At 58.4% G+C, this 22,277-nt stretch overlaps 1 protein-coding gene across 5 annotated transcripts in view; it reads left to right on the forward strand.

Moving 5' to 3' along the window:
• The window catches only part of PSTPIP1 (proline-serine-threonine phosphatase interacting protein 1), a 42,818-nt gene extending 22,813 nt beyond the window's left edge, over positions 1-20,005 (forward strand). For 4 of the 5 annotated variants that reach the window (XM_061158926.1, XM_061158927.1, XM_061158928.1 and 1 more), the window contains exons 2-15: positions 235-335; positions 665-739; positions 9,223-9,257; positions 9,498-9,604; positions 11,294-11,356; positions 11,596-11,694; positions 12,593-12,638; positions 13,540-13,619; positions 14,170-14,268; positions 15,355-15,451; positions 15,987-16,077; positions 18,381-18,436; positions 18,640-18,773; positions 19,697-20,005. In XM_061158926.1, coding sequence (XP_061014909.1) covers positions 235-335; positions 665-739; positions 9,223-9,257; positions 9,498-9,604; positions 11,294-11,356; positions 11,596-11,694; positions 12,593-12,638; positions 13,540-13,619; positions 14,170-14,268; positions 15,355-15,451; positions 15,987-16,077; positions 18,381-18,436; positions 18,640-18,773; positions 19,697-19,828 — 1,215 coding nt within the window. In that variant the 3' untranslated portion in view covers positions 19,829-20,005. The remainder of the gene's footprint in view (positions 1-234; positions 336-664; positions 740-9,222; positions 9,258-9,497; positions 9,605-11,293; positions 11,357-11,595; positions 11,695-12,592; positions 12,639-13,539; positions 13,620-14,169; positions 14,269-15,354; positions 15,452-15,986; positions 16,078-18,380; positions 18,437-18,639; positions 18,774-19,696) is intronic. The other variant, XM_061158929.1, reaches the window with a different exon arrangement.
• Positions 20,006-22,277: the final 2,272 nt, after the last annotated feature.

Below are 22,277 nucleotides of genomic sequence, written 5' to 3' on the forward strand. Positions count from 1 at the left end.
CGTCTTAGGTTAGAGCGTCCTGACTGTGAGCTCTGATCCCCGCAGGGCTCCCCCTGGTGCCTCCACCGATCGGGGGACCCATTGTGTGCCTGTCTGAAGCCACGTGCGGTCTAAGGAAGAGCTCGTCCTTAGATAGGGGAGATGGAGGCTGATGGGGAAGCCGGGTCCCTGCGGCGGTCAGCGGGGTCCGTTCCCTGGCGGTGGCCCTCACGCGCCCTCTATCCTGCATCCCAGTGCAGGGACTTCACTGCCCACACGGGCTACGAAGTGTTGCTGCAGCGGCTGCTGGATGGCAGGAAGATGTGCAAGGACGTGGAGGAGCTGCTGAGACAGAGGTGAGCGCCGGGAAGAGGAGGGAGCCCCCAGGCCAGTCTGGCCGCTGGCAGGCCACCCCTGCTCTAAGAAGTCAGGAGTGTGATTTCCCTGTTTTTCCCAGCCTGGGCCTGCCCCCAAGTGGGCAATGTATCCGATGTCCCATCAGATGTGCTTGAATTCAGCCAACGTTTATTTAGAGGAAGGGCCGGAGGCTTAACCGTCTCAAGGAGGCGTCCACAGGGCCAGAGTCCCGTGCGGGCAGGCCCTGTGACCTGGCTGCGCCCATCTGAGGGTGAGCCTCGGGCGGCAGCCGTGGACAAGACCAGTGTCCGGGGGTTTGTCGTTGCAGGGCCCAGGCGGAGGAGCGGTACGGCAAGGAGCTGGTGCAGATCGCCCGCAAGGCAGGCGGCCAGACGGAGATCAAGTAAGGGCGGCCCGCCTGCTTCCCCAGGCACTCTCTGGGCCTTTTGACAGGGTTCAGGGCTTCCCGGGGTGGGCTGGATGGGGAGGGCCGGCGAGGGTCTGAGTGGCTCCCGGGGCAGGGTGGCTGGCAGGCAGCTCTATTGGGTGCTGGGCACCCTGGGCATGGTCAGGTTCTTTGTGGGAGAGAAAAGTCCGCAGTCTGAACACCCAGGAGACCCTGGGCAAGGGGCACAGCCCACACTCCCTGGGGGTCTCCATCCAAGTCCTGAGAGCCCCCACGAGGGGTGACAGGACCCCACTGGCTGCCGCGCCCCATGCCGCACTGGCTCAGCTCGGGCTTCCAGGAGGGACGTGTGGCCAGAGGTGGGGGTGCCAGCTCCTCACCCGTCGGCCGTGTGGCCTTGAGGGGGGTTTGGTCACTGACACTCGGGGTTTCTGTTTCCTCCTCAGTGAGGGGATGACCCTGCAGCCTTCCTCAGAGGGTAAGGCGTGTCCGGGGCTGCCCGGGCCTGGCTGGGAGGGCAGTTGCTGCTGGGAAGCCCTGGGGCTGGCGCCTCTGCGTGCAGACTGTGAGAGGGATGCAGGTGCAGAGAGAGTTTCAGTTTGAAGGCAGCTAAGGAGAAGGTTCCAGCAGTGGCGAGGAAGGGTGGACTCTCCCTGCTGGGTGAGGACTGAGTCAGGCCGAGGGGCGGATAGGACTCCACGTCCTGGAAGGGCTCCACTGAGTCGTCCTCCTCCTCCTACCCAGGAGCCCAGAGACCCGACCCAGCCTGCGGTTGCCATAGCAACCCCTGCCCCCTGTTCCCCACGGGGGTCTGGCTCTGCTCAAGGAAAGTGGCCCCGGACAGAGCCTGTCAGCTACAAAGCTTGGAACCCGGTCCCCTCATTTGAGACGAATAAACAACACTCTCCAGGTCTCCTAAGACACAGGTGACCCTGTTTCCAACCTGGAACCTGGAGCCAGAGAGGACTCGGGGAGGGCTAGAGGAAGGTTGCAGAGTGGTATGAGCCAGGAGATATGGCTGCTCATGCCCAAGTGTCCTGCCTTGGACCAGAAAGCGTGAACGCAGCTCCAGGAGCTCTAGTCCCCGCTTGGCCTTTATGAGCTGTGTGACTGTGGGCAAGTCACTAAAACCTCTCTGAGTTGGGTTCTCATCTGTCTGCTCCAGTGGGCTGTGGAGCAGATAAAAATGGCAGGACCAAAGCTGAGTACAGGCTGGGTACAGAGGAGGGCATTCCTTACCAGGACACAGTAAGGAAAATGAATGGGGACCTTCTTTGTCTTCCCAGGAAGGGGTGGAATCAAGGGAGCATGATCCAGGAGTCCCGCCTCCTGACCTCCCAGGGCTGCTGGAAAAGGAGAACTTTCCCAGCGAGAGACAAGCCCTCCTGGGGGATATGAAGGGGGTGCTCCAGGCAGGGCCACAGTGGGAGGTCAGGCTGGAGGCGGAAAGTGTGAGGCACACTCAGGGGGCTGTGAGTCACAGGGGACTTAAAACAGGGAAGGAGAAGCCACCAGTGAAGAGGATGAAGTGGAAAGGGAGCCGGGTGGGCAGTGGGAAGGGCGCAGAGGTGCACAGTATCTGGCCCTATCTTTAGAGCCATGAAGTGGCCAGGGCGAGGCTCTGGGCGGCCCTGATTCCTTGTGTGGCTGTAGGAGGCCAAGTGGGACAAGGTCTGCCCTACCCTATATGCTGTGTGACCCTGGAGTGGTCACTCCCCCTCTCTGAGTCCTGGGTCCTCAGGGCAGTTCCTCTGGGCAGTTGCAATGTCAAGCAGAGAGCCCTAAGCCACAGTGGTGCTTGAGAAACATTGAGGGTCATTACGCTCTCATGGGCCCCTCCATGAGTCAGACAAATTGGGGTCACTTGGCTTAGTTTAGGGCTGAGGAGACTGCCTGGCCCGGCTAGACCATTTCCTCTGAGGCCCAGCCCTTCTGTGGCCCAGAGAGCTGGAGGGTGGGGTCCCTGGAGGGAAAGCCTCCCTCTGAGGTGGGGCCCCAGGCCAGGGCGGGGAGCTCAGAGTCAGGGTCCACCTTGCTGCCTACCACTTAGGAGCTGGAGTGTGGGCTGGCAGGGCCAGGCCCCAGGGCTCAGCCTCCCCAGCAGCAGGAGAGGCAAGAACAAAACCCACAGGGGCCTCATTGCCCCTTGCACAGGTTCCAGAGCAGGCTGGGAGCAGTGCGTGTGAGAACCAGCCCCATTCCGAGTTCCCCAGTGAGCTGGAGTGGCCAGAGGAGCATGGCAGAGTGGAGGGCACCTCCTGGGAGAGGACCATGGACAAAGGCTGGAGGCTGGAAAGCTCAGGGCACATTTAGAGCCAGAGAAGCAGGAGGCGGGGGTTGGACTATCCCAGCCCACCTGCTGCTTCCCTTAGGGCCCTGCCCCCTTGCAACTCCCAGCTCAGCTGACGACGCACGATGGTGCTTAATCAGTGTTGCTCCTTGAGGTGTGTCCTAAGGTGAGATCATGAAGTCATTGCTTTCTTTAACTGTGGGTCAAGCATCCATCATCCATCTAAGTGTGTGCCATGCCCCAAGCTGTGTTGTGGGTATGGGGACTCAAATATTTTAAAATAAAATAAAGGGCCTCACTGTTCTGAATCTGGGGTCTAGCCCACTGGGGGTCACTGGCTGGGAGGGCAGTTGACCTCGCTCTCGTCCCCGGTCTTTTGCATCAGAACCTTCCTTCAGGACCCTGTCATGCCCCACCTCCTCCAGGAAGCTCTCCTAGACACTCTGGCCTTGCCTGCCTGTCAGCGTTTTGGCTTAGACCAGGTTGCCCTGTTCCACACCAACCTGGAGGGGCTCTCTGTGCGTAGGGTGAGTGGCAACCATGACAACATGGGTCGCTTCCTTGTTGCCATGGAGACTGTGAGCTTGTGTGTGAGCTTGGCACCTGGCAAAGCTGGCTTGGCTATTCCACGTGGGGGCTGGAAGCTCATCCTCCAGGGCCCATCCGCCACTCGGGGAGCGGGGGAGCCCCATGCCTCCTCGTGGCCAAGCCCCCTGTCTCCCATGGGATGCTTATTCTCAGCCTCTGAGAGGATGAGTGGAGGGGGCTGAGGGTGCATAGACTGAACGGGGTGGAGGAGGAGGACCAAAGCCAAGGGCTTCCGTGACCCCAGAAATAGCCCAGTGAGAGTTGAGAGGGGGGAACCGTCCAGACACCCCCACCCCTGCCGCCTGAAGAGCATTTCTGCGTCATCCCCTGACCTCAGACTGGCCAGAAGGTCTGAGACTCAGCCACAAACATTGAGATGAGGTTATTCTGGCCTTCAGGTGACTTTTAGCGCTCACCTTGTTCACACATGAGCTCAGCAAGCATCTCCTGGGCAGTGGCAATGAGGGACACACAGATAAGGTCCCCAGCTCAGGGAATTTCCACAAGCTCTTTCAGTGCATTTTAGAGAAGCACTAGGTGGGTGCAGGCGGCTTATCAGTATTGCCTAAACCACACATCCAACCCTGCAGAAAGCTCACCTTGACTCTCCTTCCGACCTTGGGGCCTTTGCTCTGGCTGATGCCCTCATATCTCCCCTGTGAATTCTGCCTGAAATACCGCCTCCCCCAGAAAGCTGTCATCTCCTGCTCTTGCTCACCCTGCCCAGGGTGGGGTGCTGAGTGCCGCACCAGCCGTGGAAGCTGCCAGGGTCGGGGTTCAGGAAAAGAAGGGGGATAGAGGCAGGGCTGGGGGCAGTTTCCTGTGCGTCCCTTTGTATTAGGTTGGCCAAAAATTTCTTTCGGATTTTTCCATGTTATGAAATACCCAACTGAATTTTTTGGCCAACCCAATAGTACCTGCGAGCAAGGACAGCCCCCACTTGAATCCTTAAACGCTCATGTCCCTGCTTCGCCCCCAGTTGTCAAGCCTAAGCCACTGCTTTCCTCTCAGAAGGGTTTTTTTTTTTTTTCATCATCTCTCTTCCTCTGAGCTCAGAGAAAGAAGGTATCACTGAGGATACTGCAGTCAGAGAGGGGGGGCCCCGCTTCTTACCAGGGCTCCTCCTGCTCTAAGGAGGCCAGCTCACTCGGGCCCAGCCTCCAGCAGGGGCGTGGGGCAGTGAGAGGAGCTGGGAGGAAGGAGCCTCGTGGCTGGCAGGGGGCAGGGGTGAAGATGGCAAAGCAGGGGTTGTGATATAGTGTGGGTCACATGGTGGGACAGAAGTACAGAAGGAGACACACTGGAAATTCAAACTGTCTGAAACAGAATTCTGGGCTGAGTGTCCTGAGAGCCAGGTTGCAAAGGGCAATGGGATGAGTTAACAGGCGGACACTGGGGACTGACAACAGAGGGCAGAGGCCTGCAAGGGGTTCCCAGCCTTGACACGTGGTGGAGACACAGGAGAGCAGTTGTTGTTCGGTTACTCGGTCGTGTCCAACTCTTTGTGACCCCATGGACTGCAGCACGCCAGGCATCCCTGTCCTTCACCTTCTCCCGGAGCTCACTCAAACTCCTGTCCACTGAATCAGTGATGCCATCCAACCATCTCATCCTCTGTTGTCCCCTTCTCCTATTGCCATCAATCTTTACAGGCATCAGGGCCTTTTCTAATGAGTCGTTTCTTCGCATCAGGTGGCCAAAGTATTGGAGCTTCGGCATCAGTCCTTCCAATGAATATTCAGGGTTGATTTCCTTACAGTCCAAAGGGCTCTCAAAGAGTCTTCTTCAGCACCACAGTTTGAAAGTCTCTGGGAAATCTTGGTGATGATTTCTCTGAGTGGTCTGGTGTTGAGCAAGGCCTTGGGGTTTATTGAGTATTGAGTTTAATGCACTGGGCTGTGATCCTGGGGACAACGGCGAGAAGAACCAAGCGTTCAATAGGCTCTTATTTCAGTGCAGTGATAGACAATGTGTCAGCTTAGGATGACAACAGGAACACGTGCTCAGAAGAGACAGAAGGGAGAGCCAGGCAAAGATGCTGCACATAGGGAATTAGCATGTGCAAAGGCCCTGGGGCAAGAGGGAACATGGTATATAGGAGGAACTGGCCAAACGACTGTGGGCAAAGAACAAGGGTAAGAGATGAGGAGTGAAGTAGGAGGGAAGGAGGTGATGGGGCAGGGACTAGGGTGGTGGCAGGAAGAGGCGGATGGATAGATTTGGGAGGTGAATAAGAGAAGGTGATGCAGGGGGAGGTGTGCATAACCTGGTAGGTGGTGGTACCTTTGCTGAGAAGGGAGCCCTGTAGGAGGAGCAGGTGTGTAGGGTGAAGAGCCCAGTTTCGGACACTCTGAGGTGTCTGTGAGATGTGAGGTCCAAAGGGAGGTGAGGACCAGTAGGTTGCAGGCCCTGGCCTCTGGGAGGGGTCTGGGCAGGATGTAGTCACGTTGTGGGTGAGGGCTGGGGTGTAGAGACGTGGCCGTGCTGGGCCTAGAGAGGCTCTAACCGTAAATGGGGAGACTGAGGCAGGAGATGCAAGTGCGAGAAGGAGGTGTAACCACTGGGGAAGTGTCAGTTCTGTCAAAGTCCTGACCTCTCCACCCCCTACCATACCATCACCCCTTCCTTCCTCTGGTAAGAAGCAGAAAGTTACACCTCTTACCAGTTGTGCAGCCACGGTCAGCTTTGTCACCTCTCTGACCTTTGTTTTTCTCATCTGTGAAATGGGGTTAATGATGGTGCCCTCCCTGCCTGGCAGAGTTGTGAGCGTTAAATAATGAGGCCAGCACTGGAATGTACCTCAGCAGCACCCGGGGGCTTGTTGAAACAGTGTGCTAGGCCCCACCTCTGAGCTTCGGCTCCCGGAGGACAGCAGTGGAGCCCAAGAAGCTGTGCTTCTAAGAAACTCCCAGGTGATGCTGCTGCTCTGCTGGGTAGTCTCCTGTGTCCCCATGGGAGGAGGGAGCCCCTTGTGAACTCTGCCTTGCAAGGATGGTGAGGAGATGCTGGCTGGTGAAGTCACACGTGGTGATAGTGGTGAAGAACCCGCCTGTTAATGCAGGAGACAAAAGAGAACGTGGGTTTGATCCAGGAAATGAATTGCAATTTGATCCAGGAAGATCCCCTGGAGGAGGGCATGGCAATCCAGGCCAGGATTCTTGCCTGGAGAATCCCGTGGACAGAGGAGACTGGAGGGCTACAGTCCATAGGGTTGAAAAGAGTCATACGCGACTGAAGCGGCATAGCACGCACGCTCACAGGCACGCAGGCGGTGGGCAGGGCTGTATCGCTGGGTGTCATGTGGTCATATGGCCACCAGGGGGCAGGCACGCTGCTCTGCACAGGGATGCAGCCAGTGACAGGATGCCTCGCCGGGCAAGCTTTGGCGTGTGTGTGTGCGCGCGCGCGCGCCTGTGTGTGTCGCTCAGTCATGTCTGACTCTTTATGACCCCATGGACCTGTCAGGCTCTTCTGTCCATGGAATTCTCCAGGCAAGAGTACTGGAGTGAGTTGCCATTCCCTTCTCCAGGAGATCTTCCTGACCCAGAGATTGAGCCCAGGTCTCCTGAATTGCAAGCAGATACTTGACCCTCTGTGGTTCAGATGGTAAAGCGTCTGCCTGCAATGTGGGAGACCTGGGTTCGATCCCTGGGTTGGGAAGATTCCCTGGAGAAGGAAATGGCAATCCACTCCAGTACTCTTGCCTAGAAAATCCCATGGACGGAGGAGCCTGGTGTCCAGGGTTCGCAAAGAATCGGACACGACTGAGCGACTTCACTTTCACTTCTTTCTTTACCCTCTGAGCCATCATCAGCCTCACTGGCTGTGGTTCCTCAGGTGGCCTGCTGAGCAAGGAGCGGCAGCGTGTTTTTGCCTCCTTTGGTAAGGGGCCACAGTCAGAGGCAGAGAATTTTACCCTTGAGAGTAGACAAGCCTCACTTCAGAGCCAGTCAGCAACCTCCACACACCGCCTCTGTGCACTTGGAGACTCAGCACTCACCAGCCCACAGGGCTGTAGGGGGTGACAGGAAGGGAGCCCAATCTATAGGGGCTGCTTCAAGGGGACACCTCCAACCTGAAGATGAATTCAATGGGCATTTCTGATAAGAGGGGGGGGCATGTGGTAAGCTCTTAGGTGGGGCATTTGGGACGTACAGCTCAGGTCAGGTTCAGGGGCCTGGGGGACCCGCAGGACTGGTCAGGGTGTGCAGATGTGGGCTCAGGGGAGGGTAGCACAATGACAGCAATCCTTGCAGAGCATCTACTTTGCACCAGGTCTTAAGAGATGTTTATACATATAAATTCATTTAATCTTCACAACTATTTTGCTTGTGGTATCATTATCCCCATTTTACAGAAGGGAAAACTGAGGCATAGAGAGGCTAGGTCATTTGTCTAAGGTCATACAGAGAGTGTGTGGCACAGCTTGGAATGAACCCAGGCATCTGGCTCCAGGGTCTGCTTCTAACGCACATGGGAGTCGGCAGGAAGCTCTAGCCAGGTTCCTTACCTGGGATTCCAAGTCACCTCCCTCCTCTGCCAGGAGTGGGAGCTCGCCCCTCAGAGAGGTCCCTGCTGGAGCAGATGGGTTGGGAGATGCATTTTCCCATCAGTCCTGTCTGACCAAGGTGCCCCTTACCCATCAGCAGCAGACAGGACTGGGTCCTGAGAGAGCTCCGACATCTTAGCTCAGACCTCACCTCTGTTCGTAGCTCTGGGTGACAGCCCCCTTGGCAGGACTGCCAGATAAAATATAGACTGTCCCATTAAGCTTCAGATAACACCTATTTTAAAAAGGTAAGTATGTTCTAAATATTACATGGGCCATGTTTATATTCAAAGCTTTTGTTGTCTATCTGAAATTTGAACTTAACTGGGTGTCCTGTATTTTTATTTATGCCACCTGGCAACCCTACGCTTGGCGTCACCTCCACACTTGCCATGTTTAGCCAGCTCCTTCCTTTTGCTTCCTCCTTGGTGTCCTCCCTGGAGGGGGCAGCTCCTGCATGTCTCATTCAGACTGGTGCCTCCTGACACCTCCTCCTGGGTTTTCTCAAGCTCAGCGCACCCTGAAGTCACTCCCCATATCCTCTCCTGGGCCCTCTCGAGGTGTCACCCCCATCCTCTCAGCCACCAAGCCAGGGGCCGGGGAGCCCCTCAGCTTCTCGCTGTACTCAACTGTGCACCCCGTCCTTCCTGCCCGAAGGCCCCTCCATCTCTCCCCTTCAGCACCTCTGCCCCGCTTGTCACCATCTTCCCCTACAGCCGCCCTTCATCTCCCTCCAAGACGTTCTCAGGCCCCCTGCCAGGTCTGAACCCCACCCTCTCCTGCTTCAGTTCATCTGGGAGAGGACTATGGGGGAGGGGCCCCGGGAGACGGGGAGGGCCTGAAGATGTGCAGAAGCCAAGAGCATTTGGGGGGGGGGGGCATTGATTGCTTTGTAATTTCCAAGGAGAGTCAGAGTGAAGGTCCCCTGAGTCTAGGTCAGCGTGTATGAGTGAGCCAGGGTCCTCCCACCAAAATAAAAGTCCCTGGGCCCAGCCAGGACTTCAGGTCCCCCTTCACTGTCCTCCTACCGACCCTGGTCTTTCTGTTTTGCAGCTCCCTGAGGGCCTCCTTTGACTCTCTCAAGCAGCGTAAGTCCCGCCTGTTCCCCATCCTGGGCTGCAGGGGGACAGGACCTTAGGGGAACACCAGATCCCCACTGATGGGGATGGGTGGATTCTGGTTGGGAACTGAGGCTGGTGGAGGACTTGGGGGTGACAGAGACAAGCTGTGGGGCTGGGGCTGGGCTGGTCCAGGCAGGAGCGAGTGTGTCACTGGTTGGGGCCCATCAGGTCTGATGCCAAGGACCAGTGTCCTTACTCTGCCCCCAGAAATGGAGAATGTGGGCAGTTCCCACATCCAGCTGGCCCTGGCCCTTCGTGAGGAGCTGCGGAGCCTGGAGGAGTTCCGTGAGAGGCAGAAGGAGCAGAGGAAGAAGGTGAGGCGGGTGCTGGGGATGGGCCCGGGGGGAGACTGCGGTGGTCACTGCGGGGGTAGTGGAGGCTGGCCTCTCATGATGGAGGGCGGGGCAGCACCCCAAGCTTGGGGGTGATGGTGATATGGAGGAGAGAAGGGTGTGGACAGAGGCCTGGTGCTGGAACCAGGGCCCGGCTCTCCGGCCTGAAGGCCCCCCGGGGCTTTTCCCACTGAGGTGTCTCATGCCAAGAGCGAAGGGCATGGGCCTTTTCGATCATCCCGTTATAGCAGGCTATGGAGGGTATGCGACAACGTGGGAGTATCCAAAGGAGGCAACCTAAGTTAGGGAGTCACCAGAAACTGTGCTTATCTGGGAGAAAGGAAGACCTGGGGGCTCAGTCACTGCAGCCACTCTGCGGGGCTGCCTGAGGCTGAGGTGGACAGAGCTTGCGGGGAATGGGAGGTGTTGAGCTTGCCTAGCATTCTAGGGTATTCTTCACTATCTGCAGGGGACAGCTGTCCCTCAATGCATGGAAAGGAAGTGAGGTCCCCATCGTGGGAGGTATGTAAACAGAGACTGGAGGTGACTTGTTAGAGAAGCTGCAGAGCTTGGATGAGAAGTGGGGTTGGTACCCCGTGTCCCAGCGCCCCCTCCCAAGCCTGAGACTCTCTGATTGACTGAGTATGTGGCCCTCTGGGAAGGCAGGTGTGGACACAGGATCAGCCTCTCAGGGCCTCAGTGATGAGGGTGGAACTTGGACAGGGTGGGAGAGGTCAGCACGCAGAAACACTTCTTGGAGAGGGAGCATCTTTGTACACTGTCCAAAGAATTGAAAATGGAAACTTCCACACAACTGACCCGTGAAGGGGAAAAAGAGCAACAGTTCATGCCTGGGGCCAGCCTGGGGCTGGGTGTCCTGGCTAAGCCACTTACCCCCTCTGTGCCTCAGTTTCCCTCTTGCAAGATGAGATGCTTATTCCACCTCCTGAGCTTCAGGGACCCAGCCCAGAACCAGGCCCCTCTCGGTCTTCACAGGCAGGGTGCCGGCTCCGATGAGTGGCTCTGACCACAGAAATTTCACGTGGCTGTACTCCCTGTCTGCCCACCTGGGGCCTAAGGCTTTCGGGATTCTAAATTTGGGTTCCTGAGCAGACAGTGGGCCCTCAAAGCCCACCCCCACACATCAGCCCAGCCTTGAGATGCTGGAGCACGTGACCTCTCTGAGCTGGGACTTGCCTGCAGAGCATCTGTGAGGCCCCGGGATGGCTATTTCAAGCCTTCCTGTGGCCGGTGAGGCTCTGATGTCTGCAAAAGCTATTTCGGACAGAGTGACACCTTCTACAGTTTGGCTGGGTCCCCACGGGTGTGATTGCTATGTGTGGTTACAGAGGCTTGTGAGTGAAGGACAGTGTGTGTGCATGCGCATGTGTGTGTGTAGGCTGGGTATTCTCTGGCTAGAGACCAAGTCCTGGCTGGGCGGGGTAGTTTGCAGGGAGAAGATACCTGGGGTGCATCCATGCCCCGGGCTCCTCTAGCCTTCTGTTGGGAGCAGCAGTTCTGAGAGAGCAGGCTGATGGAGGGGGAGGGCATCTCTCACTGCCCCATCAGAGCCAGGAGGGGAGGCTGGGCCTCCTCCCAGGGACACCCCGTCCTCTTGGCCTAGGGGAGCGTCCTGACAGCCCCACGCTCAGAGCCTCATGTCCCCTGCAGTACGAGGCTGTCATGGACCGTGTCCAGAAGAGCAAGCTGTCGCTGCACAAGAAGGCCATGGAGGTGAGCCTGGAAGGGGCGGTCGGGTTTGGGGTGTGGATCCCAGGAGCCCTGGGACAGGGCTGGCCTCAGGCTTCCATCCAGCAACAGGCACAGCGGCCTGTCGGGTTCCTGGAGCTGCAGATCTCTGTCCCTGGTGTGGAGGCCCCCTTTCCATCTACAGCCCCTGATGGGGAGAAGGGAGGTCGGGCTCAGGAGACTCACCCTGGGGCCCCCAAGTCACGCGCCTCCACACCCCCCAGTCCAAGAAGACGTATGAGCAGAAGTGCCGGGATGCAGACGACGCTGAACAGGCCTTTGAGCGCATTAGCACCAACGGTCAGCAGAAGCAGGTGGAGAAGGTGCGTGGAGTCACTGAGGCGGGGTGATGTCACGGGGCTGGGGCAGGGCAGGAAGGGGTGCCGCAGACACCCCCAGGCAAGGTTTCCTGGAATCTCAGGGGCTAGATGGACAGTTTGATCCCCTTTGCCATCTCCAGGCTGCACCCAATGACCCAGTCCTCAGAGCAGGCCCACTGCAGCCTAGGCCCAGAGCTCACAGGGCCGTGAGAGCAGACGCTAACCCTCACCCAACCTTTCAGAGAAGGGCCCAGTAGGCCCATGTCCCAGAGAGGAAACAGGCCCAGAGGTGGTGAGTGACTTGTCCAAGGTCTCAGAGCCAGGCAGGAACAGAGAAAGGACCCCAAACCCAGGTTGTCCAGAACCCAAGCTCTTGACTACTCAGGCCTCTTGGCCAGGGTGGGAATGTCAAAGCTCCCAGGACCCAAGAACACATTTGGCCCATTGCACAGACAGGAATGCTGAGGCTCAGAGAGCACAGGGACCTGCAGGTGAGTTGGTGGCAGCAAGTCAGGGACAGAGCCCAAGCCCCAACCAGCAGGCCCAGCAGTGGCTGTCGAGCCCCAGGGCCCGGCCCTGGTCTACACTTTTTCCTCTGGGTCTCCAGGCCTAGTTTGCACATGTGTTGGCATGACCGGGTTTCTGTTTTATTCCTATTTTATTGGAAACAGCCTGTAGTCCTTTGTGCGGTGAGGCTGGAGTTAATGATGGAGCTTGCCCACAACTGGTTCCGGAGTGTGTACTTCAGGGTTAGCGTCTGCTCGCCCTGCCCTGTGAGAGGTGGCCAGGGAGGGTATGGCAGACACCCTTCAGGGTGGCCCAGGGAGGCCAGGAGCCCAAGGTCTGGGCTGGGAGGTGCTCGGGGCCGGGCCTCAGGGCCGCTTTCCCTCTGTCTCCTCAGAGCCAGAACAAAGCCAAGCAGTGCAAGGACTCAGCCATGGAGGCAGGTACGCGGCTAGCCCACCTTCTCAGCCTAGGGGGTGGGGCAGCCTGGACATCTTTCCCCCCACAGCACACTTCCTTCACCCTTGGGACACAGTCCCAACACTCCTCACTCTTGCTTCCTTATGCAAGTAAAACGAAAAATTCGTTTTCTCACATTTGCCAACACTGTTCATGCATGTTTTAACTAATGCTCACAAACAATCCTATGAGGTGTTCACTGTTACTATCCCCCTTTCTTAACAGGTAAGGAAACTGTGGCACAGAGAGGTTATTTAACTTGCCCAAGGTCACACAGCCAATAAGTGGTGGTAACTGTATTTGAATGCAAGCCATCTGGCTCCAGGGCTCAGGACTTTCATAGCCACTGATCGAGGGAGACAGGCCCACTCATTGCACATACACTTCTCTCTCTCTCTCATACACACTGAGACACATCACAGCCTTCTCTGGGCATCTGTCTCCTCTATCCTCCTCCTGATGCCAGAAGATCCCAACACCCCTCATCTCTGCTGACACAGCTCTGTCTTCTGCCATACCACCTGTCCCAACACCCAGGTGCTCTCTTGGCTGGGGGGCACAGAGCTCATGGTCCAAGCCCGCTGGCTTCCCAGCCCACCAGCTCCCAAAGCTCCCCTTCACCCTCCTCCAGGGCCGCCCCCTCTGAGCCTCAGCTTCTCATCTAGAAGGTGGCATGGTGAGAGGCCCAGACTCTGACCTTAGGCTCTGCCCCAGCCCGAGGCAGCTGGAACACAGTGGGCGCTGAATGCCTCTCCAAGGGCGGTACTGGTGTGAGGGGCCCTGATGAGCGTTCACCTGTGGCTCCAGCAGCCAGGGCAGGTCTCTCCAGGGAGGAGGAGGGCACAGGGGTGGGCTGGCCTCCCTGAGGACCCCCTGCGCTTCCAGAGCGGGTGTACAGGCAGAACATCGAGCAGCTGGAGAGGGTGCGGAGCGAGTGGGAGCAGGAGCACCGGGCCACCTGCGAGGTGAGTGACCCCTCGGCGCGGAGCTGATGCCCGTCCCCGCTCCGGCCGATTCATGGGGGAAGAGGGGCAGCGGTGGGGGAAAGCCATCCTTCCTTCACTCGTTCACTCATCCGCTCACTCCAAGGCCCTCCCCAGGGAGCTCCTGCCTGGTTTTGTGCTTGGAGTCCCTTTCTGCAGGCAGGCAGGCAGGCAGGCATCCTTTGCCCCTTTTGGCTGAAGCCACAACTGAGGCTTGAACAGAACCCATAGCTTCCCTGGGTTCTGCTGATGAACAGGGCCTGGGAGACAGGATTCAGGGTCCAGTGCTCCTCTTAAGACACACCCCAAGGATGTGGTAGAGTCTGGGGAAGGGCAGAGCATAGAGTCCCATAGGCAGTTGAACTTCCTAGAAGCCTCAAGCGCTGGCACAGAGGTGGGGGTGGGGACCCCCAGCCTTTAGGCTTCCTTTAGGCTTGGCTTCAGCAGACAGGGTCTGGCTGGTCAACTCCAGCTGAGCTGTGGGTGGGGCCTGGCCTGGCCCAGCTCTCCAGTGATCCCCATCTCTCCCCAGGCCTTCCAGCTGCAGGAGTTTGACCGGCTGACCATCCTCCGCAACTCCCTCTGGGTGCACTGCAACCAGCTCTCCATGCAGTGTGTCAAGGACGATGAGGTGGGGGCTGAGGGCAGGGAGAGGGTGGGTGGGGGGCGTGAGGGGAAGGCAGCCTCCGAGCGACTCTGCAGCCAGGCCCACCTGAGCCTGTGAGCAGGCCTTAGTCCTCTGTCACCTGAGCCCTGGCCTCAGGGTCTCCGAGCCCAGCACCGAGCCTCTGCCCCAGGCCCCAGAGACGGGGAGCTCAGTACTGTGCAGGCCACGGCCTCTTGGCCTGGAAGATGTGCTTTGCGGTTACCCTGGCGTCTGCCCTCTCTGCTTGCCCCTGCTCCAAGGCCTCAGCTCTTCTATCAGAGCCCCGGAGCTCTGTTCCCTCTGCTGGGGAGGGGAGGGGAGGGGAGGGGAGGGAGGCAGACATAGCCCCTTAGAGGTTTGCAGAGAGGCTGGGAGACCCTGGGGTTGCCCTGCTCCAGGCCTGGTGCTTGCAGGAGCCGAGGTTCAGTCCCTCTTCTGTCCCCAGACATTTCCAGGGTGTCCTGGCCCCCCTGGCCCTGCCTTACTGAGCTCTATGTGCCGGGTGGGCCTCCATCAGCAGAGAGGGGCACCTCCCCGCCAGGGGCCTTGACCTCTGCTGATGCAGCCCTCGCTGTCTCTCTCTTTCTCAGCCCCGACTCCCTGATCCCACCACTGTTACTTGTCCCATCCCTTCTACCCGTGGGTGTGGAGTTTTGAGGGCTTTCCCCCAAAATGACTTGAGCCCACCTGGTGGCCTCATTGTAGCAGAGGAGGGAGTATGGGTTCTGAATCCTCTCATACCGGATCCAAAGCCCAGCGCACTGACTTCAATTCCTGTTTTGTGACCTTGGGCAAGTCACTCTCCAGAGCTTCCTCATCTATAAATGAGGAAGTCCTATCTCCCACAGAGGATGGAGAGGAATGCAAAGGATGCAAAGGAATGTGCACACACGAGGTGTTCAGGAAACAGGAGAAGCTGGCAGCCAGGGCTCTAGCGCCTCAGGCAGGCCTGGGGCAGTTACACCGCAAGGCCCCTGGTCAGGGTTCAGACCCAAAGAGGGGGGCAGGCTTGACAATGTGGGCATGGAGGTGAAGCCTGGCCCCTCAGCCTCCGCTCCCTCCCACCCCCAGCTCTACGAAGAGGTGCGGGTGACGCTGGAAGGCTGCAGCGTGGACGCCGACATTGACGGCTTCATCCAGGCCAAGAGCACGGGCACCGAGCCCCCAGGTGAGACCTGCCGGCGGGCAACACGGCCGCTGGGTCCAGGTCTACCTTCCCTGGAAGGCCTGGCCCAGGTTCTCTGAGGCTCAACTGCAGACAGAAGCAGGGCGGCTCACAGCTCCCTTCTGGGTGCCTGCCCGGGGGAAGGTCAGGGACAGAGCAGTCCCCTCCCTGGCCGAGTCCTTAGTGAGCTGCCTTCTTGAGAGAGAGGATGGGCGGGGCCTGGGAGCACTCTAACACTCAAGGGGAGGTGGGGGTAGGGAGAGGCACGAGCCTCCTCAGAGCCCCCACTCCACTCCACGGTTTGGCATCGCTAAATCTTGAGTCTAGAATGTTCGATCTTGGTGGTACCCACAGTGGGATCTCTCAGGGAAGTGATGGGGGGGCCCTCTCCTCAAGCACCAGGGCAGGCCAGGGCCAGGATGGGAAGGTGGGGCCCTAGTCTGGGCCTCCGGAGGGGGAGAGGATGGGGTGTCAAAGGGCACAGGTCCCACCTGCCCCGCCCTCATCACCCTGGGCCTCTCGCACTTGTCACCTGCAGCGCCGGTGCCTTACCAGAACTACTATGATCGGGAGGTGGCCCCATTGACCAGCAGCCCTGGCGTCCAGCCATCCTGTGGTATGATAAAGAGGTGAGTGCCTGCTGGACACCCCCGGCTGGGACACACAGCGGGGCCAGGGGGAGGCGGGCTGCCAGGAAAGGGGCCAGCCCCTCCTCCTGCAACTGGCTCTTTCCCACGTATTTATCGGGCACCTATTGTGTGCCTGGTCCAGGGTCTAGGTACAGGGCACTCTTGGGGGACAAGACAGACTCGATCTAGCCTCAGGACACCCTCAGCCCAAGGGGAGCCAGGCGTTAAACAATCGTACCCTACTTATTCACTAGCAACTGTGCTGGGAGACTCCAGGCAGGCTCACCCCTTGAGCTCTGCTGCTGGCCTGGTCGGAGTCTCGGACTGTCAGGCCCCTCACCGGCTGCACAGGATCAGGGCAGAGGAGCAGGCCCTGCAGCCAGCACTCCTGGAGAATTCTCCAGCTTTTTCCAAGCCCCCTTCCCTGGCCTGGCTATGGTAGGTGCCAGGGTCCTGGTGACAGGCCCCAGCATGTCACTTGCACAGTTCACACACCTCCTCTAGGCCCAGGGCCTATGAGTGTTGGGGGCAGACTCAGACCCAAGGACCCTCCCAGCCCAGGCCTTGGGTGATGACGGTGATATCGGGAGCCCACCGGGAGCACTGTAACCCACTCAGGGGGCACCCAACCTCCAACTCCCTCAGTCACTTCCCCGAGTGCCCCATCTGTGGGCATCTAAAGGAGCACCGTGGGCTTCACATGGCACCTGTGCCCCATCCCCAGGCCTCCATGACCTCCTCTCTCCCTCCAAGCCAGTGCAGAGGAAGCCCTGCCTTTGAAAGGTGGGCATGGCTGGGGGTGGAGGTGACAGAGCTCCTGGCCCTCTGAGGATGACTTATTTCTGAGGCTTGTGGGCCCCATGGCATGCTCCTCCAGGAACCCTGAGACAGCGAGGACCCTAGGAGGCAGGCATTCCCACGCTCACCATCACACCAAACCCATAGGGGACTCGGACCTCCCTGCACCCCCAGTGAGGGCCAGATGCCTGCACGGGTGGTCACTTAGACAAGGGCCCTGAAGAGCTCACCTGGGGCAGGGCTGAGAAAGGACAGAGAGGAGGGGCCTGACGAGGACGAGAGAAAAGAGGGAAAGAGGTCCCGCAGGGGGAGGCCTGGCTGCTGGAGAGGGCAGGCAGGGAGCCCTGCGTGGGGTGGCTGAAGCCAGGCAGGGCTGGGGAGGGCCCGGGGAAGTGAGTGGAGGGAAGAATGGAGCTGAGAGCGTAGACAACCCTGGGAAGGCAGGCGGGGCGCCCACATGGCAGGCGAGCTCGGCCCCTCCAGCCCCAGCCTGCTGGGCTAACCCTCCCTGGCAGGGCGAGTCTGCATCAGACCTTCCCATGCCTGCCAAGTCTACGCTCACCTGTCCATGTGCTTCTGTCCTGGACCCTCAGCTCCACAAACGCTACCTGGGAAAGGTCTCTGGGTCCCACCTCGCAGCTTCCTACAGGCCCTGCCCCTGACTGAGCCCTCAAGACCCCTGGGTGTCTGGCCTGGTCCCTATTTCAGTCTTGTCTCCTATACACCCCAAACCGGTCCACTCTACTCCCCAGACTCCTCTGCCTGTATGACCTGCGCCTCTGCACTCCCCTCCCAGGCACTGGCCACGCCTGGCGCCCACCCGGTCTCTGCTTGGTGAAGCTGGTCTTTGCAGACAGCTTGAACCTACCAGGCCAGGAAGGTGGGGTGCGGGAGTAGCAACAGCTTCTCCTCATGGAAGCTCTCAGCACCTCTGCTCAGGGCGCCCACATGGCCTCCGTACGAGGTGCCCCAGGGTCTGCCTCTTGCTTCTTGCACCTTTTTTTTCTTTTATTCAACACACTTGCTTGACTCTAGCTCAGTCCAGGTCTGAACCAAGTACAGAGGAAGAGGTGAATCAGCCCAACACTTCCTCCTGGACGACCACTTTGTGTGGTTGGGGAGCGGCAGGGCTGGCCAGGCTAATGAAGGTCCCAGCAGGGCGTGAGTGGGCTGAGCTCTAGGGGGAAGCTCCTTCGCCTGTGGGGGAGATTGGAGAGGGGTCTGGCCGGCATGGGGCCCAGGCCCTGGAGCACAGAGGTGTCAGAGCCACCAGTTTGGCCCTGCGGGGAGCAGTACTGAGAAGACAGACGTCTGCAGAGTAAGGGACTGGGAGAGTGCTGCTGGGGAAGAGCCACGGGGGAAGGGGACCACCCTTTGGAGAGCCCTCATGCCATAGGGGCACCCCATAAGTCACATCTGTGCCTGGAAGCTAGGGCCGACCTTGCGGGCTCCCTGCCTCATCTACTCCCCCCACCCCCTGACTCACCTGTCCTTCCTGCCCCCAGGTTTTCTGGGCTGCTGCACGGAAGTCCCAAGACCACACTGTCAGCGGCTTCTGCGGGTAATTTGGGGTGCCAACTGTCACCCTGGTTGGGGGGAGGAAGAGGAGAGGATGCCTACTTGGCACAGATGGGTCCTCCGGCAGCTGGGAGGTTGGGGGATGGGGAGAAGCTGAGCAAGTCTGGGGATGCTGTGAGTCAGGGGGGCCTCTAGGGACTACTGATTTTTGCAAGGGGTGGGTGCCAGGCCTCACTTTGTACTCAGCCTCCACAGAGACCCTGACTCCTATCCCTGACCGGAATGAGAGTGTCTACGCTGCCATCGCCGTGCAGGAGGCGCCAGGGCCCCCCACCAAGCCAGGCCAGGACTATAGGGCGCTCTATGACTACACGGCCCAGGTGAGGCCCCCTGCCCTCCCCTCCTTCTTGGGTGGACACCAGCATGCCCAAGGGTGTGCTCACATGTGAGGGTGCTGGGGTGGGTGCCCTTAGAATAGCACCTGGCATTCAGGAGGGGCCTGGTGCACACCTGCTGAATGAAAGCTGATGAACGGCACCAGGCCCTGGGTCACGTGGTGTCCAGGCAGATGTGGGCACTGCGTGAGCTACGCACATGTGCAGCCGGCTGGTGGAGCAGGAGCTACCCGAGGAAGTGGTCTGAGGGGCAGGCTCTGCATCCATGGGTTAAGGCCTTGTTCCCCATGACCGTGGGTGCCCAGAACAAGTCATGATCGGAACTAGGTCCTCAGCTGTGCATGGTTGATTTTCTGAAGCCCACAAGGGGAGGACGAGTAAGGAGCCATAGGGCCGCTGTGCCCAGATCCCCAGAGACTCTAATTTGTCCCTGCTTTGAGGTGAGGTGTACAGAGCTGGACCCCAGATCCACTGGGACTGAGGCATCTCCTCGGGGCTTGGCTGGCTACACTGCTCCCAAAGCCTGTCCCCTGGGGTAGGGGCACAGCCCAGGAGAATGATGGTGTGCTTGCAAGGGCTGGCAGTCCTGGGAAATATCAAACACCCCTGCCCCTGACTTGCCAGCTTGTTGTGTCTCAGGTAGGGAGCGGGAGAAGGGAGCAGCTTGGAGGAAAAGCCAGGGAAGAAGCCCCAGGTTGTGACAAACCAAGGGGACAAGAGGCTGGTCTCCCAGGGCTGCCTTAGCCCTGAGTGGCCTTCTGTTGCAGCCCCAGGAGGCTGGCATGTCTCAGCTGACAGCCCAGCTGCGAGACACTTACTGCCTGGGGTGGGTGGTGGGGGGGGTCGCCTGACCAGAGGCCCTCCCAGCAGGCCCCTTCAGCTGGATGTGTTTTCATTTTCTTGCCCAGAACTCTGACGAGCTGAACATCTCTGCGGGGGATATCCTGGAGGTCATCCTGGAAGGGGAAGACGGCTGGTGGACGGTACAACGGAACGGGCAGCGTGGTTTTGTCCCTGGCTCCTACCTGGAGAAGATTTAAGGAAGAGACAGTAGCCCCTACCTGGACCTGTCCTGCCCGTGGGGCCAGCCGTGCCCCCACCACCGCCCTGGCCTTGCATGGGGGCCTCAGACAGAGCCTGCCCTCAGAGAAGGTGCCAGCTGCTCCCCAGCAGTCTTTCCCACAGGGAATAAAGGAGTGCTCTTTTTCCTCCTGGCATCTGTGTCCACGTGCTCCATCGGGAGGAGGCAAAGGAGGGGAGGAGTCCAGGAAAGCAGAGCTTCCCACCTGCAGTGTCCTCACTGAGGCCCCAGCGGGGTCTGTGCCGAGTCTGCTGGGGATGGGGGAGGTACGCTAGGGCAGGGTCCCTGCCAGGGAGACACGCTCACAGCCGCCAATGGGAGAAGGCCACAGGGGTCAGGGAGGATGGGGGAGGGGTCAGGGAGGGATCAGGGAGACGCCCACGAGAGCCAGGATGGGGGAGAGCAGGCTTCGGAGGGACAGAGGGACTAGAGCAGGGCAGCAGCAGACAGGTGTGTGAGCACGGGGAGGAGGGAACACCTGGAACATTCTGGGGATGAGCAAGCTTAGCTCCAGGCAAGAAACAGGTGACAAGGCAGTCTGCCAAGGCAAAGGGGTCATGGCACAGAGTCTGGTAAGGGGGGCCTGCAGGCCTCTGGGTCAGGGTGCAGGTGACGCTGTCTCCTGACCCAACCGCACGCCACTCCTTCTCAAACATGGCAGATCCCACCAGGCAGGGGCCCCAAGTCTACACAGGCCCATCCTGCGCACAGAGGTGGCTAGCTCCTGCGTGAAGCTCTCAGGCCATTCTCTTTTTGGCCCCAGAAACATAAGTTCTACCGCTGCCCCAGGCCTGCCAAAGCCCTGCTCCAGCCATGCCACACCTAAGGCCCTGGGAGCGACTGCAGAGGAAAGCCAGTGCGAACCGGCAGCCAGAAGCGTTGCCCAGGTCAGCCAGATAAGAGACCTGTCAGGAGTAATTCAATCAAGCAAGGCATCTTAATGACTTCTGTGTGAATGACACTGTATTTGAAAATAGGGGGAGGGGTGCTAAGATAAAGGGGTGGTGTCAAAGGGCTTGCTCACCCCGGAAGCTGCACAGAGATGCTATCAGCCCTCTGATACAAGGCAGACAGTAAGTAGGCTAACAGTGGGACCAGGAGGCCAGGCGCAGGCTGGCCAACACAAAGATGATGGTGGCTTGTCCAGGAAGTGGCAACTGAACTGGACAATTCTGGAACAATGAGGGAAATGTATCAACAGCACTTGGAAACTTATAGGATGTGAGGCAGGAATGGGAAGAGTGGAAAGAAAGGAGATGAGATTTCCCTCCTCAGGTGCAGTAGAAGGTGGAGACAGGGTAGGAGCAGTGACAACGTCTGAGCAAAGGCTCAGAAGAGGCAGGATAGCCAAGCAGACTGACCACTGGCATCAGGTCATATAGGAGCAGCCAAGAGGAAAGAAAAGAGAAAGCTCTAGGTTTCAGTGCTTTACTTATTTCTTGAAAATACCTTGTCATCTTGATTGAGCATTCCATTCAACTGCAAAGATCTTTTCTAAAAACCACTGGCCTAGATATTTATCATCAGCTCTGACAGGTGCCACAGTGTCTACAGCGCTGGAGGGTGATGGGTAACGAGTGTCGAGTGTCGGATAACAGGGCCCGCCCTCCAGTCATTTTGGCAGTCACGGAATAGAACTGAGAGCAACTCTTGGGTCACAATTTATAGCGGGGAGAAAGAAACCCACAAATGAACTGAAGTCCGATTCATTGCCTCTGCAGCATTCTCCATTCTCTGTGCACCAGGTCACAACCTCAGCTGGACAGACAGCCTTCCTAGCAGAGGAGATGGTGACAGATAAAGAGGGAGTTGGTGTGTTGGTAATGGAGTGTATAAATAACTGCACCCCTCTTCTTGACAGAGGGCTACTCACGGGAAAAATGGACCAGAACAGATAAGAAAAGCATGGCCTCTGAAGTCAGAGCATCAGGGTCTGAAATCGAGGCTCATGCTTCCTTGTGTGGTCTTAGGCAAGGTACAATTTCTGTGGATCTCAGTACCATTATCGGCAGGATGGGTGCAAAAGCTCCTGTATAAATTGCTATCCTTGGAAATTTCAAAATTAGACATTAAAAGTGTGCATGAAAAGCATGAGGCGATCATTTTTAATAAAAAGGACCACAACCTCCAAACCTTGGCTGTAATCAATAGTAACTTTGGGCTTGGCATAGCACCCTCATTTTAACATGCCCTCGGGAGAGCTGAAGTTATGTCAGTAATTCCTTCCTGGAAGTGACACGGAGTAAAGAAGTAGGAGTTCAGGAGAAGCAGTGGGCTACTTGGCCGAATGGACACAAGCACCACTGGGGTCTAACACTTAATTCCAACCACCCTCCCACAGCTATTCCCAGGCTGGGCAACCTCAGCACAGGGGCATCTGTTAGGCTCTGTCTGGCTGAACCACGATC

This window comes from Dama dama, chromosome 13 (genome assembly GCF_033118175.1).
Source record: "Dama dama isolate Ldn47 chromosome 13, ASM3311817v1, whole genome shotgun sequence".
NCBI classification, from domain to species: domain Eukaryota; kingdom Metazoa; phylum Chordata; class Mammalia; order Artiodactyla; family Cervidae; genus Dama; species Dama dama.